General features: G+C 35.1%; 1 protein-coding gene across 1 annotated transcript in view; it reads left to right on the top strand.

Annotated features, from left to right (window-relative positions):
* NBN (nibrin) overlaps positions 1 to 20,342 on the top strand; it is a 45,516-nt gene that overhangs the window by 8,133 nt on the left and 17,041 nt on the right. The window contains 4 exon segments of the mRNA XM_069541564.1: positions 6,995 to 7,112; positions 7,726 to 7,916; positions 13,012 to 13,109; positions 18,448 to 18,577. Coding sequence (XP_069397665.1) covers positions 6,995 to 7,112; positions 7,726 to 7,916; positions 13,012 to 13,109; positions 18,448 to 18,577 — 537 coding nt within the window.

Genomic DNA, 20,342 nt, shown 5'->3' with positions numbered 1-20,342 from the left:
GAAAGCACTGGTCTCTCCTCTAGAAACTTCACTTACTACCAACTTACATAGTATTTCAACAGAATTACATTTTTCCCTGAAGCCTATTTATGACCCTCCCTAGAAAAGTTGATAAATCCTATAAATAATGACTCTTGTTACAGATAATAAACCATTGTTAATTCTAGATTACTTAAGAGTGGAGGGGTCTGATTTTTTACTACTGGTGATATGTTTTATGGTCTTAGAGTTTTTAGAATTAGTCATTGATTCTTGCTTATTTGTTTAGATTCTCAGGTGTATTTAACCTTGGTTTTTTGGTTTTTTGTTGTTTTTACTTTAGATTAGGCATAGTTTTTTTCTGGCTTCAATTTGCGATTGTATTGACTTAGATGACTATAATAAAACATCCCTACTCTAAGATTGTTCACTAACTCCTAATTCAGTGTTAACCAGGAAAGACTATTACATTAGTTCATGTTTGATGATGGCAACTGATAATCAAGTTTTTAATACTATTTTAAAGTATGTAGTTTTTTGCCTTAATAGATTGCTATACTTATTGGGATCCATTTTGATATGTTTGTTGAAGACTAATTTGACTCCATACTCAATTAAATAGAAAAATGATTAAATTTAAGATATTAAATAGTAGTAGGATGGGTTATAAAAGGGATATGAGATAAATTGTGGTGGCTCTTCTATTACATAACTACCTGTTCTTTTAGTTCTGTAAAAGCATTATCACTAGTCCTGAATTTAAATTAGGAGGCATACTATATTTTTACCTAACAAAATGTGTAGTCCTTTTTGGTACAGTTATGTCTGCATCTTTGCACTGTTACCACGAAACAGAGTAAGTGAAGGGTTAAGATAGAGTACCTGATATGGTTTGTGATACCTAATTTTCCTATACTGTTATCAAAGTACCAATGTAGATGAAGTCATTTTTAGATTACATTTAAAAGAAGTATTTAATTTTGATACTCTGTGCTCTAATAAAGGACGTTCATTAGAATATTATATATGTCTGAATGTAAAAAAAATGATCCTCAAGAGAAAAAGGGAGTTTCCCTTTCTCAGTTTATTTTAAACAACAAGCAGCATTGTTTTCAGAAAACACTGTTGGGAGAGAGTCCTTACATCATACAAAACTTGCTGGTTATGCCAAGAATGAAAGGCCCTGACTACCCTATACCCAGGCCATTTCTCAGGGTTATGTTTGCAGTGAGAAACCTGGAGGGATGAGGTAATATCTCCTTCCCAGGACAGAGAGCAGGCCTGCTTATAGCTTGTTATAAAATGGGTGGATTCCCAAGTTCAGTGTAACACTACCCATGGTATATACCTCTCCTGTAACACAACCCATGGTATGTACCTTCTGTGTCATCCCCAGGGGACTTGGCATGGAAGGAGACCTGCTGCAAACTGAGGCTTGCTGCTTGCTTTGTCTCTGACCCAGGAGTCTTGTGTCTTCTGCCAGCATCCATGAAAGAGGAATAGGTTAACTTATTAGCTTGTAATAAAATCTCAGACCCAAGAGACACATTAGCATGAAACAATCTTGGTAAATGAAAGTTTAGGAAGCTTATAGAGTTGACCTTAAATAATCAATTAAAATTTAAAGCAAAGAAATTTAACACACACTAGAGATTTTTTTCCTGGAGATACAAGCTCAGATTTACAAGGTGTGGATGCCAATGTAATTCAAACCTTTTGGAGATCACCAAAAAAAATCATGAAATCATGGACATGTACCTTTGGTACTAATGAAATAAACAGCTATCCAGATGTTGGGCAAAGAAATATTGTGGCTTGGAATAGTTTCCACAGCCATGAATTCAGAAAATTTCTGTATTTGGAAAATCTTGGGACAGAAGTGAAGATGATGTGCTCTGAGTTAGATGAAATTTATTGAACATCATGTGAAGAATTTATAAAATGTACATAGGAAAAAGTCAATATTTCTAGATTAATATTTTATAGAATTTGTGAATGATATGTACCAGTTACTACATAATAAAGCATAATTATTTTATTTGTAGCTCTTGAAGTTTCTGTGTAAGTATGCCAAAAAATGTTTTAATTTTTTCATTATAGGAGTTAGAGGTCACTTTATATTTGTGGTATTCTTGTATTCAGGCAGTGTGCCTCTAACCTAGGTCTCTGCCAAGTTAATTTACTGTTTTCCAATTTTATTACTAGCTGTCAAATCACTATAGCCTCAGTGATGCTTTAAAACTTCTAGAATGTAATTTTTCAGAAATATTGACTTTTTAATGATGTTTTCTTCACATTTATCACTAGTCTCTCCTTTCTTGTTTTCATCCTTAATACTACTAAAGAGAGAAAGATTTTTCTGCGTATATGAAGTTCCAGAACATGGTCTATTATTTGTCACTGTATTATATATATCATATATGTGTATATATATATGATATATATATTATATGTATATAATATATATGATATATATTATATACATATACGATATATATATATCGTATATATGTATATGTATGTATGACTCCAACATATATACGATATATATATATATATCGTATATATGTATGTGTATGTATGACTCCAACATTTGATTCGATTCTTGATAATACGGTGGGTTTTTTTCCTTTCGAGATCAGTCTTATTGAGTATTGGGGCTCAAATTTACCAATATTTTTAAAAGAAAACCAAAATACATTTTTCTAGTCCCAGAATTTTAATACTCACATTTGTATTGAGGGATGTTTTTACTTTCTGTCTACTTCTAATTTATTAGGCGAAATTTTTATTTCTGTTTTATACTGCCGGTTTATTAAATATTTATTGAACCAGGCAAGATAGACCTGAGGATATAATGATGAGCCAAAAAGCATTACAGTTTCTGCCATCTTGGCACTTAGTAGAGGAACCAAACATCAAAGAATCACACAAATAAAAGTTAGAACTCTGGAAAGCTAATTGCATATCATTCTCATGGAATGTGACTTGGTATAACAAATGTTCACTCTTCATTGAACTAAACTGTAGTTAACTGTTATCTGTTACCTGTGGCAAAATTAAGAATGACAATGTGAAAAACACAAAGCTGTAGATAATTTTAAAATACTATTTTAGTCATTAGAAAGCAGTAGGAATCTCACATTTACTCAGTCATATGTATGTATTAAACATTTACATTCTATTTTTGTCTGAGACTGGCCCAATAATCTAGTGTTGTTACATTACTATGTAGACTAATTTGTAAACACCCATTTGTATATATATGAAGCCTTTTACACTAAAAGAAGTGTAAGCTACAGAAGAATTTTCTTGAAAGGGATGTAAGGTGTTTGATGAAGAGATATTAAAATTTTTCCTATTTATGAATTAGAATGCCTGTTAATTTTTTAGTGCTACCTATTTTCTCATTGTAGATTTAATTAATAGTTAAAATAGTTTCCACTATTCTCTGTATGTGTTTAAAAGTAGAATAAACAGAATTTTAAAGTCAGTTATTTAGAAAACTGCAATAACTCCCCGGGTTTGCATTCCATCCTACCAACTAAATCTGCTCTTACCTGCAGATAACTCAGTCATTTGACATTGCAGATTCTAGGAATCACTACTTTAAAATAGCCTTAAAACATCCATTAGTAATCTAGCAGATTAAAACCCATGCATTTGTGGTTTAGTCAGTTATAAAAGTTTTTTTAATTAATAAAATTTTAGTCATGACAGCTTACTGTATGAGATAATGTATGTTTCCAAGGAGAAATCTGGGGGGTGGGAGGAGGGAAATGTAAGGAAATTAGTTCTAAAATGCTGGATGGTGACTCTTATGACCAAAACATTTTTGTCATATTGGATGTTGCTCTCTGTGGATAGTTAACTCTAGTGACTGTCCAGATTCCCCCCCATCCTACATTGTCCCCTCATCATCACCATTATGCTTTAGTAATTTTTTTAAAATCTTTTTTAAAGACTTAATTTTTAGAGCAGTTTTAGGTTCACAGCAAAATGGAGAGGAAAGTACAGGTTTCCTGTATTCCCACTGCTCCCACACATGCATAGCCTACCCCATTATTGATATCCCCCACCAGAGTAGCACATTTATTACAATCGGTGAGCCTACATTGACACATCATAATCACCCAAAGTCCATAGTTTACATTAGGATTCAGTCTTTGTATTGTACATTCTTTGGGTTTGAACAAATGTAGAATGACATATATCCATCATTACAGTATCATATGGAGTATTTTCACTGTCTAAAAACCCTCTGTACTCTACCTATTCATCCCTCCACTTCCCCAACTCCCAGCAACCACTGATCTTTTACTGTCTTCATAGCTCTGCCTTTTCCAGAATGTCATATAGTTGGAATCATACAATATGTAGCCTTTCCAAATTGGCCTTTTTCACTTAGTAATATGCATTTAAGTTTCCTCCATGTCTTCTCATGGCTTGATAGCTCATTTCTTTTTAGCACTAAATAATATTCCGTGTTTGAATGTACCACAGTTAATTTATTCATTAACTACTGAAGGACATCTTGGTTGCTTCCAAGTTATGGCATGAGTTCATCTCCTCTGGGTAAATGCCAAGAAGCATGACTGCTGGATCATATGGTTAAAAATGTGCTTAGTTTTGTGGGAAAGTGCCAAAGTGTCCTCTAAAGTGGCTGTACCATTTTGCATTCCCACCAGCAATGAATAAAAGTACCTGTTCTTCTACATCTTCACCAGCATTTGGTGGTATCAGTGTTCTAGATTTTAGCCATTCTAGTAGGTGTGTAGTGGTATCTCTTTGTTTTAATTTGCATTTCCTTGATGATATATAATATTGAGCAACTTTTCATATGCTTATTTGCTCTCTCTATTTCTTGGGAGAGGTATCTATTAAAGTCTTTGGCCCCTTTTTAAAAATCAGGTTGTTTGTGTTCTTGTTGAATTTTAAGAGTTCTTTGTATATTTTTTATAACAGTCAGATGTGTCTTTTGCAAGTGTTTTCTCCTGGTCTGTGGTTTGTCTTCTCATTCTCTTGATGTTATCTTTTACAGAGTGGAACTTTTTAATTTTAATGAAGTCTAGCTTATCATTTATTTATTTCATGGATGAAGCCATTGGTGTTATATTTAAAGAGTCATCTCCATATCCAAGGTCATCTAGATTTTCTCCTGTGTTATCTTGCAGGAGTTTTATAGTTTTGCATTTTATGTTTAGGTCTATGATCCATTTTGAGTTAATTTTTGTGAAGAGTGTAAGATCTGGGTCTAGATTCATTTTTTTTGCATGTGAATGTCCAGTTCCATCACCAATTGTTGAAAAGACTAAGCTCCATTGTACTGCCTTTGCTCTGTTGTAAAAGATCAGAATTGATTCTATGTGAGTTTATTTCTGGGCTCTTCATTCTCCTCCACTGATCTATTTGTCTATCTTTTTGCCAGTACCATGCTTTTTTTTTTAATTAAAAATTTTTTTTTAATTTTTAAAATTTTTTGGCTGCGTTGGGTCTTTGTTGCTGTGAGCAGGCTTTCTCTAGTTGCGGCGAATAGGGGCTACTCTTCGTTGTGGTGTGAGGGCTTCTCATTGCAGTGGCTTCTCTTGTTGCGGAGCACGGGCTCTAGGCACGCGGGCTTCAGTAGTCGTGGCATGTGGGCTCAGTAGTTGTGGCGCACGGCCTTAGTTGTTCCGTGGCATGTGAGATCTTCCCGGACCAGGGCTCGAACCCATGTCCCCTGCGTTGGCCGGCGGATTCTTTTTTTTTTTAATCTTTTATTTATTTATTTATTTTAATTTATTTATTTTTGGCTGCTTTGGGTCTTCGTTGCTGTGCGCGGGCTTTCTCTAGTTGCAGCGAGCGAGGGCTACTCTTCGTTGCCGTGTGCGGGCTTCTCATCATGGTGGCTTCTCTTGTTGCGGAGCACGAGCTGTAGGGGCGCGGGCCTCAGTAGTTTTGGCGCACGGGCTTAGTTGCTCTGCGGCATGTGGGATCTTCCCGGACCAAGGCTCAAACCTGTGTCCCCTGCAATGGCAGGGAGATTCTTAACCACTGCGCCACCAGGGAAGTCCCACACTCTCTTGATTACTGCCGCTTTACATAGTCTTGGATTCTGTAGTGTTAGTACTCCAACCTCGTTCTTCTTCCTTAATATTGTGTTGGCTGTTCTGGGTCTTTTGCCTCTCCATGTAAACTTTAGAATGTTTGTTAACATTCACAAAATAACTTGCTGGGAGTTACTGGGATTGTGTTTAATCTATAGATGAAGTTGGGAAGAACTGACATGTTAACAATATCGAGCCTTTCTATCCATGAACATTAATAGTTTTTACTAGAAGGTAGAGAGAAACTAAAAGTCTGCTCAGTTATGAATAGCTGTAACAAAAGATCTGATTATATAGAAAGTTATATGAACTGAATTATCTGTTGATTTTACTTCTCTATTTTCTTCTTTTCCGTAATCTCTATGGATGATTAAGATGTGTTTATAGTGTTACATTAAAGAGCTAAAAGATTGTATTTTTAAATCTTTGGGAATTTTATTTAAACTCACAAAATGTAGGTTTTAAAATTCCCTGAGCTTCTCCAAAGAGATTTGTAACAAAACACTTACAGCAGTAGTTCATAGAATTACAATATGAACATTATTACTAATACTTACTGGTTCCTAAGCAAGCACAGCATGCTAATAGAATTTGATCTTTAATGAATGATGTTTCAACCATTTGGTTTTGGGGTTTTTTTTTGGTTTGTTTTTACTTTTTTAAAAAACTTTTTAATTACTTTTTTCTCTCTTAACTATTTGTAATTTACATAAGTTGTTTGATTCATATATATTTAATTGTATCTCATTATGAGTCCTTAAGTCCCAGATAAAACTCTTAATTTTTTAATAATATAATGGTATTATGGAAATTAAGCCTTTCTAGTGTCTAGATTGCCATTCCATTTAAAAATCTAATGTTATACATTAGATTATACATACATACAGTGTAGGGTATAATTAGAATGTACTTTATTTTATTTTTTATAGTTTTTACCCACCTATTGATGAACCAGTTATTGGAAGTAAAAATATTGATCTGTCAGAACGACAGGAAAGAAAACAAATCTTCAAAGGGAAAACATTTGTCTTTCTAAATGCCAAACAGGTAATGTTATAAGCTAAATTTTTGTAAAGAAAATGTTATAAACTAGGATAAATTATTACTGTTGTCAATAGTTGTTAATACACTTCCTTTTGAGATTTTGTGTAGAAGTGTGAAGTGAAATAAAAAACTGCCCAGGCACCAGAACTTGCCCAGCGTTCATGTATATGACTATGGCATTTCTTAATATCTCTTAATTGGCTTATTAATTGTTTATATAAATACGTACAGGGAGGAGACCAAAAACTTTGGTTTAAGTTCTAACTTGTTCGGTTAGTAAGCAGCTGTTGAATGTCTTCTGTGTGCTGAAATGACAGTTCCAGGAGTTAATGTTGCAAGTGGAAAAATCATGCAAGTAAGCCCACAGTTACAGTGCTGTGTGAAGAGGAGCTGTAGATGATGTAAGGATTCCAGGGTGCAGTGGTACCTGGTGAACTAGGGATTTTCTCAGAGTGGAAGCTCAGATTGTCCTCTCAGGAAGTATTATAAAATCAATTTTTCTTCAATTCTGCTTATATTTTATTTCCCAAATCAAATGCTTATAATTTTAAGAATGTATTCAAGACATTAATTATGGCTATTTCATTACTTTTTTTCTTTTTCTTTCCATTTTTAGCATAAAAAATTAAGTGCAGCAGTTGTATTTGGAGGAGGAGATGCTAGGTTGATAACAGAAGACAATGAAGAAGATAGTTTCTTTTCAGCTCCTGGAACTTGTGTTGTTGATGTAGGAATAACAGATTCACAGACCTTAATTCCTGACTCTCAGAAAAAACGGATTCATTCAATTATGGATATACTCCAGAGGTACAGAATTATCTTTATTAGTTAAAAAAAAGGGCAAGTAGGTGATTTTATAGGTAACTTTTTTTGCACTCCACATAATAATGTAAAGGTATATACAAGAATTATTGTAAAGATTTTATTGTGTATGGTACTTGGAAATTTATTGTGACTTAGTATGCTAGAAATAGAATATATTTATCCATGTCAGTTTTATCTCAATATTTATTTTCTGCTGCTTTTTTGTTACTTTAATAGAATTTGCAGAATATACCTCTCTTAATAAAGCAGTATTTGTTTTTCTCTAGAATATGTAGTTGAGGAAGTTAAAACTCAAATGTAAAATTGTTCTGAAATAGCCTCAAGCTGGAATGTATTTTTCCTTTGTTTATTACCCATCGAAAATTTGTATGAAAATTAGGCTATTATGGCTATATAGGCTGTTATGGGAAAGCAGGAAAAAAAGTATCAAGTGTCCTAGAATAGTGTTTGTAGTATGGAGGGGAGGCAGTTTGAAAGCACTAAAGCAAGGGTTTTTTTCCTGGACTCTTTACTGGTGTTAATAATCTTAGCATTTTTGAAGCACAAAGTAAAAAAATCAGCCTTGGCAGTCCGTTGACTGAATTTCTATTCACCTAGTAAAAAATAGTTAGGGCTGGGACTTCGCTGATGGTCCAGTGGCTAAGACTCCACGCTCCCAATGCAGGGGGCCTGGGTTCGATCCCTGTTGAGGGAACTAGATCCCACATGTTGCAACTAAAAGACCCTGCATGCTGCAACTAAAGATCCTGCATGCTGCGACTAGAAGATCCTGCGCACCACAACTAAGACCCAGCATGGCAAAATAAATAAATAAATATTTTAAAAAAATAGTTAGGGCCCAGGGTATTTATATGTCTAAAAAGTCCATAAAATAAGCTCTCCACAGTATTCATTTTTCCTGACCCAGGAGTCTTTCCGACCATGAAGACTGCTTTTTTTAAAAATGGGTTTGCCGAGGTAAAAAGTAAAATGTCAGTCATGTGTCCCATAAATATTTTGCTTAATGGAGATGTGTTAACTGCTGTGAAAAAGAAAATATTTGTGTAACAAAAATACCATCTTACTACTACAACCAAAATATACTGTGATTCTATTGTGTTTTAGGCACTGGGAATATAATGGTTAACAAGATAGCTATGGACCCTGCCACCACTGGAGCTTACAAGTAAACAGATAATTACAACTGTGTATAAGAAAGCAGAATAACAGGGCAGAGGGGAGAAGTTTATTTTAAATAGAGAAGGCTTCTTTCAGGCAGTATTTTACTTATGACCAGTTTACCAATCTTTAAAAGCCATGCTGAACAATAGCAATAATAGCTTACTTACATAATACTATATACTGTAGCAGGTCCTGTTCTAAGAGTTCTACATATATTAAGACATTTAATCCTCATACAATCATGTGTATTTTTACTGCTATGTTCCCCGTTGTGCAGAGAGGGCAAAAGGGGATTTGAGTAGAACACAGGGAGCGAGCAGAGGAGCCAGGATGTGAATACATGCAGTCTGGTTCCAGAGTCCATGCTCTTTACCATTACATCTTGCTGCCTTGCTGGAGTGGAGGTTGCTCAAAGGCTGGTGACTTGATCATGAGATGACATTTTGTTCTGTACTCTCTGGATCCTGTTTCAATTTGGTCATAGAGAGAGGACAATTTTACAGTTTGAGAAAGACTATCACTTAAAATAACACCTGTCCATTTAGTCCAAGCCGTTGATAGCAATTGAAGGTACAGTTATATCAAACCAGTAAAGTCAGCTATTGACTGAATTTCAGACAATAGGGCAACATTGGGATGGGTTAGTGCCATGGTGCTATTGATTAGTTGTCAGAAGTGGGTATAGGAAATCAGTGATTAAAATTAAATATCTCTGAAAAAGATTAGAAGTCTAGGGGAACAATATAACCCTGATTTTTGTTCTTGCTGAGATATTTTCCCAATGTCTTAGCCCATATTTGGGACCTCTTCCTGTTACTAATTTAATTATTTTCTCTTTATCCTCTCCTCCTTTGCCTTATCCTCTTCTCACCTGTTCCATAGCTTTGCATAAAATTGAATGAATCATAATCTTTGGATCATGATACATCGTCATCACTGAACTATAAATAATACACATTCATTTTGTTCACTAATTAGTTATTTTAAATAAATTTTTATTATTGTAAACTGCTACTGAGATTATCTTTGTATGTTTCCTATTGGTACTTGTGCAGGATTTTCTTTGGGATATATTACTACATTACTAGGGTTAGAACACTCAACAGTATCAAACTGTTTTCCGCTTTATACTCCCACCCACGGTATATAAGAGATTAAGTTAGATGCACGTCATTTTCAATACTCGGTATTTTCAGACTATCATTTTTGCCAATTTAATGGATATATAATCATATCTTGTGATTTTGATTTGTATTTCCCTGATCACCAGTGATGGTTAACGTTTCTTCAGAAGTTTATTAGATGTTAATTTTTCCATCTTTGTGAAATACATGTCTCTTGCCCAGTTTTCTATTGGGATAATTGTATTCTTTTTTTGTTTTAAATACAGATTTCCCCAGTTTTATGTGTTCTTGTGTGTGTAGTGTATGTGTGTGTATTTAGTTCTATATAATTTTATTACATGTGTAGGTTCATGTATTCACCATAGTTAAGATACAGAACAGTTCCATCACCACAAGAATCCCTTGTGTTGTTCTTTTATAACCACACACCCCTCCCTACCTCCCCCTCCATGTCCCTAAACTTTGGCAACCACTAATTTCTTCTTCATTTCTAAAATTTATTATTTAGAAAATGATATATAAATGAAATCATACAGCATGTAACCTTTTAGAATTTTTATTTTCACTCACCATAATTCCTCAGAGATTCATCTAGGTTTTGTGTATCAGTAGTTCATCCTTTTTTTATTGCTGAGTAGTGTTTCATGGTATGGATAACCATGGTATGGATATTGTCTCTTTAATTACATTTTCTAGTTTACTGTTGATGTATAGAAATTCAGCTGACATTGATATTAATCTCATATCCCACCACCTCGTTGGACTCCCCTTTTATTTCTAATACTTTATAGTCTTTTTTTATATAAACCATATCATCTATAAATAATATTTCTCTCCTCCTTTTTAATCCTTTTTGCCCCTGGTACTGCTCTCTCTCTTTTATTCTCTTGGTTTTGGACCAACTGGGACATCCAAAGGTGTTGGATAGAAGTGGTGATAGTAGCCACCACATTTATCTCACTATTGACTTTAAAAGTAATGCTTCCAGTATTTCCCCATTTAAGATGATGTATGTCTTATAACATCATTATTAAATGTGTATTTTGTTTTACATAGCCAATCTTTTATAACTAATTTTCATGATATGACGTATGTATAGTTTCAAAAGTATTAGTAGGGTAGTAAAATACCAATTTTGAATTGCCTGAAATACAAGTAGGTGTATGTGATCACTTGATGATAATACTTTTTAAAATCTTTTTTTGTGTGTTATTATAAATTCACTTAGAGTTCAAGTCTAAGTTAAACTAATACATATAAAACAATGAATGTTAAGCATTTGAGAAATAACTTTTAGACTACTACAGCCACTTAAAATACATATACATATGTATATTTTACGTATTCTGTAGTATGGATATACTATGGTTTGTTGAGTCATCCATACATTGAAGGACATCTGCATTTTTCCAGCTTTTGTTACAAATAAAGCTGATATGAACATTCATATACAGGTTTCTTTGTGAACATAAGTGTTTATTTCTCTGGAATAAACTCCCAAGAGTGCAGTTTCTGGATTATATGGTAATTGCATATTTGTGTGCCTTTTTTTTTAATTTGTAGGAGTTTTTTATATATTCTTGGCATTAATCCTTTTTTCACTTGTATGTGATTACATAAAAGATTGCAGAATCTGTTACCACTTTGTAAATTAACTTTTTATTGTGTTGATGAATGAAAGCCCTTAATTTTAATATCCTAAAAATTAACAATCTTTCATAGTCAGTGCTTTTTGTATAAGAAATCTTTTTCTACTCATAGATCAAAAAGATATTCACCTATATTTTTTACTAATTTTTACTAGTATTTTGATATTTTGTTTTTGAAATTTATTTTTGATCTATCTGGAATTGATTCTGTTTTATACCAAGGGACCTTACATGCATGGGAATGTTTTTGGCCGTCTTTTCCATTGAGCAATATGTCTCTTAAACTAATACCACGTTTACTACATTGTCTTAATTACTATAACAGTTTAAGTCCTCATATCTAGTAGGACAAATATTTTCTTTCTGCTCTTCTTCAGAAGCATCCTGGCTATTCTTGGCTTTTTATTTTTCCATATACATTTTAGAATCATCTTTTTAAAAACTTAACAAAAAAACAAATGTTAAGCATTTGAAAATGACTTGTTAAGCTACTACAACCACTTAAAATATCTCTACAATAAGTATTAAAAGGAGTTTTAAAGCTCTTAAAATTTGAGGTTTAGTTTCTATGTAGCATTATTAAGTTATATTAAATTATGTTTTATAAAATCAGTCATTATTCACATTACAGAATAACAGAAGATAGGTTCACCATAAGAGTCCTTTAATAAGAAGATTCATTAATACATGTAAATTTGGTAAAATGATTTGATTTACTAACATATGTATAGATGTAGCTTATTTATAGTTCTTTGTACTTTTCTCCCTCCTTTTCTCTTAAGTTTTATCTTAGGATTCTAGTAACCATAGATTTGCTTTAAAAAATCTTTTTTATTGCTTCATCTGGGTATTACTATTATTCTGAAAATTACAGAGTTTTAGAACTGGAAGGATCTGTATCCTTTACTCTAGACCTTTGTTTTACAGATGAAATAATTGAATTACTAAAAGGTGGTGAACTTGCCCAATGTAACATTGCTCCAGTGAATAAGCTAGTACTATAGGTATTTGCAGTTCTCTCTGTACCATAAAATAGTGATGTCACTTTGCGGGGGGGTGGAAGATAGATTCAGTTTGACATCATCTTAATAAAAGTTGTTAGTTTTAATATATCATCATACTTAAACTATTTTATTCTAACAGGCAAGGTCTTAGACCTATTCCTGAAGCAGAAATTGGATTGGCAGTTATTTTCATTACTACAGAGAATTACTGTGATCCTCAGGGCCAGCCCAGTACAGGTAATTAAAATACTATTTTATTGATTCTTTAGCAACTTTATTTTATAAATTGCTGATTGGCTGTATCTCCATTATTTTTTTAAATATTTATTTATTTATTTGGCTGCATCGGGTCTTAGTTGTGGCACGCAGGATCTTTGTTGCAGCACGCGGGCTTCTCTCTAGTTGTAACGTATGGGCTCTAGAGCGCACGGGCTTTGTTGCCGCGCAGCATGTGGGATCTTAGTTCCCCAACCAGGTATCGAACCCACGTCCCCTGCATTGGAAGGCAGATTCTTAACTACTGGACCACGAAGGAAGTCCCTGTATGTATGTACTATACTTGCCACAGGTGACCATCTTCACCGTCTTTTAAAAGCCATATGTTTATCTGTTCATTTATTCATTCGATAAGTATTTGTGGCTGCCAAGTACTAGGCACAGTTGTAAGTACTGAAGATACAGTGGTGAATAAAGTAAACAAGATACTTGTTACTGTGAACTTTATATTCTAAAAGTCAGGATTCAGACAGTTAACAAGCAAACAAACACATCTGATAAGTTCTGTTAAGGACAAGTACAAAGAGAAAGCTAAAACAAGATGATGTGATAGTGACTGGGAGTAGGCTATTTTAGATTGGTAGTCAGGGACAGTCTCACTTAAGATGTCATATTTGAGCCTCACACGTCCTGAATGATGAGAAAAGGCAGCCATGGGAGGATATGGATAGCAGAATTCCAGGTAGAAGGAACAGATCACAATCGTGTCTGCGTGGAGAATGGATTCCAGGGGTCCAAAATGGAAGTGGGGATATGAGTAGAAGCTTTTGTGGAGGTCCAGGTGAGAGAGAGCCTGGTGCCTTGGGCCATGGTGGTAGTAGTAGAGATGCAGAAAAGCAAATAAATTCAGGCCAAATTTTGGAACTAGACCCAGCACATCTTGCCCGTGGAGGATTTAGAAACAACTCCTAATCTTTTGGCATGAGTAGCTGGTTGGGTGGTGATGCCATTTTACAGAGATGAAGAATACATATTATAATTATCTCAGTGTTGACTATCACAAAAGCCAGTTTACTCAGGGCAGCTATTACCCCTTGGTTTGTTTTTTGTTTTTTGTTTTTTTGGTACACGGGCCTCTCCCGTTGCGGAGCACAGGCTCCGGACGCGCAGGCTCAGCGGCCATGGCTCACGGGCCCAGCCGCTCCACAGCATGTGGGATCTTCCCAGATCGGGGCACGAACCTATGTCCCCGGCATCGGCAGGCGGACTCTCAACCACTGCGCCACCAGGGAAGCCCTACCCCTTGGTTTTTTAAAACTCATTCCCCTACTTTTCTTGATAAGGTGATGTTGCCATCAAGAAGATGGTTCATTTATTCTTTTCTTCTCGCTTCTTTACCTTAGATATTTTTACGTTTATTCTTCCTCATAACTTTTCTTTGTCTAGTTATGTGTGCATCCATTTGGTATTTCTTTATACATTTATTTGCCTCCTAAGTTCTTTTTATAGCTATTTGTCAGCAGTTATTGGACTTTGGCTAAAAGACAAGTAAGGGCAGCACTATGTAATAATACACTCCAGGGGATATCATTTACATTGTAGCCCACTGAATGGCACCTATAGAATTGGACAGTGTACCTCCTGATCAGTAATAATAGCTGCTGTCTCTTGAGTCTGCAGAGACTGAAGTATGTGCTTTACACAAGGCATTACAATTTAATCTGCAAAACAATCCTTTTAAGATAGATGACATTGTTTGCATTTTATAGATGAGGGAACTGATGTACAGAGAGGTTAAGAAATTAGCCAGAGGTCACATAGCAAATAATTTGATTCAAACTGACTCTTGAAGTCAAAGCTTTTATGATGTTATTACACTGCTATTATGATTGATGGTGTAGGGGTTACTGGGAGCAGATATAAAAGGATAAACAGACTAGTACTTGGATTTTATGATTTGGTTAAGAATGTTTATTCGCCTGATATCTGTACCCTTTCCCATGAGTACACTAGATATGTTTCTGTCTATACGTGGGTAACCTTCAAATACAGTTTTAAGAGCTTGTGAAGTTTCCATAATAATTGTGATATGGTGAATGTTTCCTCAAAATTCAGGACTAACATTCTTAGAATTTATCCTTAGAGTCAGAAGTCAAAGACCAGCTCTTCAACCTCTCTTAGAGAGAAAACTACTTTGATGTGGATACCAAAATGAGCCATATTCTTATAGAAGCTGTCCATTAGAAAGCTCCACAGCCCTTTAGAAATAGCATGTACTGTAAATACTATTTTGTTGATTGTGCATTTCTGTTCTGTTACAGAAAAAAATAAAATGCTATGTGTAATTTCAGACTTTAACAACACAACAAAAAATATGTAAAAATAAACAATCATTGGGTCTATGTGAGTATCTCCTCTTGTCCCAGGTCCCTGTTTGGAACAACTGTCCTCTGTTCTCTTTTAGAAAACTAATCTCAACTAGCTATATGCTTCAGAAACATTTTTTTAAAATTCAAATTCACATTCTCTGTATTCCAGGATATTCTGGGATGCAGCCAAGGCATCAGATTTTTTTGGTTTCTTTTGCTTGATTTTAACCTCCTGTTTGTCATATAAACTCCAAGAAACTAGGGAAGGACTGAACTAGAGAGGAACCTTCTTTATATAAATGGAGGAGGCACTCAGACTATAAATTTAAGTCATTTTTTTACTCATACAAGTAAAAAAATTTTTTTACATTTTTTTTACATTTTTTTACATTTTTTTTACATTTTTTACTCATGAAATTGTTCCTCTGTAGCTTCTGCTCAAGAGGTCTGCTACCATCCCTTCCCACAGCCACTGCCCTATTTAACCCTCCATGTCTTTATTTCCTGAGGGCTGTTCTAACCGCCCTCAGTAAGGTCCTGCCTCCATATTCATCTCTACAGTTAATATTTCACTTTGCCACTAGAATCACCTTCCCTTCTCCTAAAAACTTTTACTAGTTCTTATTATCTATAGAATAAATCCCTGAGCCCTTTGTCTAGACTTTCGAGCCTTCAACAGTTTAGCTGTAGCCTATCTCTTCCCATCCTCATCTTTTTTTAATATACTTCCCTACAGAATACATACGCCATATTTTTTTATGTGCCATACTCCTTGACCTTGCTCATCATGGTCCTTGTTCCTAGAATGCTAGCACTGCTCTTCAAAATCTGACTCCTTCCACAAATGCTCACCTCTTTCGTGAAGTTTTTCTAGGTTTTTTCCTCTCCCATAACTCTTCTCCAAGTCAGGTTAATTATTTTGGTTTTTTATACCCCAGTAACTTTTTTTTTTGCATTCCAGTTAGAACTTTTTCCTACTTTGAAGCATAGCCAGTTGTTTCCATGCCTCTTTCAACCACTAGACTGATTATAAACTCTTACTAATTTTGGTTTCTCTGACATCACCAAGCCCAATACTTGTTTATAGTTGGTATAAATATTTGCTTAATTGAACTAAGTTATTGGTACACAAGATTATCTTTGCTAGGGTGGAGCAACAAAATTTTATCATCCACTGTTAGAAATGTATTTATGGCCAGAAGGTCCTTAAAGATCATCTAATCTTTCTATTAAAAGGTAAGAGACCTCAAGGCTGAGAAAAGTTAAGGTCCCATAAATAAAACAGCCAAGACAATCCTAAAATTGGGGTTTTGTGACTGCTAGAGCAGCATCTTTTCTATTGTGTTATTTCATATGGGAACAAGGTCATAAGGAATTGATAAAAAATCTACATTATAATTAGTAGTATTATTTCTTGCACATATTCATAGGTAGATCTGTGTGGGTTCCAAGTCATAGACATCAGACTTACAAACAATTTTAGAACACGGCTAGTTTTGGGGGTAACAGAGTGAATGCATGTCTTCTTTCCTCCCTTTTTCTCCTTTGTTTCCTCCTTTCCTTCCATATTCATTCATTTATCTTTCAACAGGTATTTATTGAACCTTGTTATATGCCTTTAATTACTCTAAACACTTGGAATAAAGAGGTGAGCAGAGTAGAGCAAATCCCTACCCTCCTGGTATTTTAGCAAGGAGAATATTATAAATAATCTTATTGGCAGACATTAGTTATTCTGGGTCATTAGATTCAGCTTATGAATATTTCTTTTAATGGTTATATACACATTTATAATTATTATTTTTTGCAAACTGTGCAAGCTAAGAAGAATTTTAGGGATATGTATGTATAAGGAAATGCCAGTGAGCTAAGGTGGTCATATAAGGAGAGTGGCAGAAGTAAGTTAAATACCTGAATTTGGAATCAGTTATAAACATTTTATTAAACACATCCTGTGTCAGGAGCTAACAGAGTGGTAATTTAGCTTTGATACTTAATAAATGTCAACTTAAAATTTTTTTTTTCAGTTAATTTAATTCTGTTAACTTATTTATATCCATTATATACCAAACATTGCTCAGAGATGAGATACAGAAATGAGCAAGACTCAGTCCCTGTTCTCAAGGAGGTTCCAAGTCTAATAAGAGAAAGTAACAAGTAAACAAGTACGGTATACAGTGATGATAACAGCTAACACTTCATAGTCCTTACTATGTTCCAAGCATTTTTCTAAGTGCTGTCCATATATTAGTTCACTTTGCCCTTAAAACAATATGTGAGGAAGAAACAGCATGTAATTATCCTCATTTCATAGATGAGGAAACTAAGGCATAGAGAGGTTAAGTAATACAGGTCACACAGCTAGTGTTAAAAAGTTAGTAAGAGTGTGTTAACAGTTAGTAGAGTGATGTAAAGGGTGGTATGGGATTTAAAATGAGGGGCATCTAATTCAATGTGGGAGGTTCAAGAGAAGTATTCCAGAAGAGTGGCACTTGAATTAAATTGCTATTTTGGTATATAAAATGATGAAGTAATCATTATGGTTTTCTGGAGTAGCCAAAAAATTTATGTCTAAAACTGTTCATCTCTTCTTTTCAAATAGTATATTCCTTCTAAAAATTAAATTCACATTGATTTCGATTTGTGTAGACAGTAGATATACTTTCTGTGGGGGAGAAATTTTAATTTTTGGTCTCCTGACTAAAGCATAATTTGAATTAGAATTTAAGTTGAGTTTGTTTTTATTTAAGTTGATAATAGTTTAACCTGAAGGATTTGATGTGTCTTTAAAATGATTTATTTCAGATAAGCCCATCACAGATGCCAACAGGCTGCTGCTCATAGGCTGTTTTGTTAAGTATTTGACTGGAGACAACTGTGTGCTATAGTTAATTCTCTCAACATGGCACAGTCCTAACAATTCTAAGTGACCAAATGTCTATCTTGTGTCTAGCAATTGTGATTCTTTCTTTCACTTCTGTGATTTACAGGATTGAAGACAACAACTCCAGGTCCAAGCCTTTCCCAAGTCTTACCAGCCAATGAAAACTTAATGCCAGGTGCCCCAGTGAATACTACAACATATGTAGCTGATACACAATCAGAGCAAGGAAATAAATGGTAAAGCTTCATTGTTAACGAACTATTGTTATTATTCTATCAATAAATTAATGAAGTAAAGTCAATGCCTGTATCAAGTCATCTCTTGGGAGATAAAGAATTGGGAGTGTGGGATGCCAGGGAAAATAACATTTTGGGACAGGGTTTAGCAGACTTTATAAAGCACTAGAGGGACTTCCCTGGTGGCGCAGTGGTTAAGAATCTGCCTGCCAATGCAGGGGACATGGGTTCGATCCCTGGTCCGGGAAGATCCCACATGCCGCAGAGCAACTAAACCCGGGTGCCGCAACTACTGGGCCTGCGCTCTAGACCCTGCAAGCCACAACTACTGAGGCCATGTGCCGCAACTACTGAAGCCCGCACACCTAGTGCCCATGCTCTGAAACGAGAAGCCACCGCAGTGAGAAGCCTGCACACTGCAAGAAGAGTAGCCCCTGCTCACTGCAACTAAAGAAAGCCCATGTGCAGCAACGAAGACCCAACACAGCCAAAAATAAATATAAAAATTAAAATGAAGCACTAGAGAGTAAATATTTTTGGCTCTGTGGGTCACTGATCTCTGTCACAGCTACTCAACTCTGCCATTGTAGGATTAAAGCAGCCATAGACAACGTGTAAATGAATGAGTGTGGCTGTGTTCCAATAAAACTTAATTTACAAAAACAAGTGGCAGGCCAGATGTGTCCTGCAAGCTGTAGTTTGCCAACTCCTGAAAATAATAAAGTTTTTTTTTTAATTCCGTGCAAATGTATATGGAAGACTACAAAGAATTATACTGTTTTATTTGTGACTGGTGAAATAAGTTTGAGATCAATTTGTTTCTATTATATGATGTTGCCTGTATGTGAACATTACACAGTTTTAGAGGTACTTTATATGTGTGTACCTGGCTATCTAAATAATCAATATTTGTTCATAAAGGTAGTTTTTTTAGTGGTTCTCTATTTTTTTAAATTAATTTATTTATTTGTTTATTTTTGGCTGCACTGGGTCTTTGCTGCTGCGCGCGGGCCCCCTCCAGTTGTGGCGAGCGGGGGCTACCCTTCGCCGCGGTGCGCGGGCCTCTCACTGCGGTGGCCTCTCCTGTTGAGGAGCACAGGCTCCAGGCGCACGGGCCTCAGTAGTTGTGGCACGCGGGCTCAGTAGCCGTGGCTCGCGGGCTCTAGAGCGCAAGCTCAGTAGTTGTGGCACACGGGCTCAGTTGCTCCGCGGCATGTGGGATCTTCCCGGACCAGGGATCAAACCCGTGTCCCCTGCATTGGCAGGCGGATTCCCAACCACTGAGCCACCAGGGAAGCCCAGTGGTTCTCTATTTGAAGAGGGTTTTTTAAAATAGTTTTTTGGAATTTTTTTTTTTTTTCGGAGAGCAAGGGTAGCTCATATGTATCCTATGGCATTTTTCACTTAAGACTGTATTTTAAATACTCCATAATGAATTATTCGTATTGGAAGATACTTCTGATTGCACTATATTAGACCATACTTAAATTTTCACTATACCTATGTTTTATATTGAGATCAAAACTTTTAAAAGAGAAACTACAAATTTTTTTAAAACAGAACTTTTAATATAACTTTTAAAAGAGAAACTTAATTTTTTAGAAGTCAGTTGAATGACAAGTTTGGGGTTTTTGGTGAAGTAAGAATAGCAAAAGTAGTATATATTCAACCAGTTCTACATTGTAGAACTGTGTGTTTGTGTGTGTGTGTTTAAAATATTTTTCTGATGATCTAGAGTTCTACTCTAGAGTTATGTTCTAGAGAC

This window comes from Delphinus delphis, chromosome 17 (genome assembly GCF_949987515.2).
Source record: "Delphinus delphis chromosome 17, mDelDel1.2, whole genome shotgun sequence".
Lineage (NCBI taxonomy): Eukaryota > Metazoa > Chordata > Mammalia > Artiodactyla > Delphinidae > Delphinus > Delphinus delphis.
This window is presented reverse-complemented; position numbering and strand designations above follow the sequence as displayed.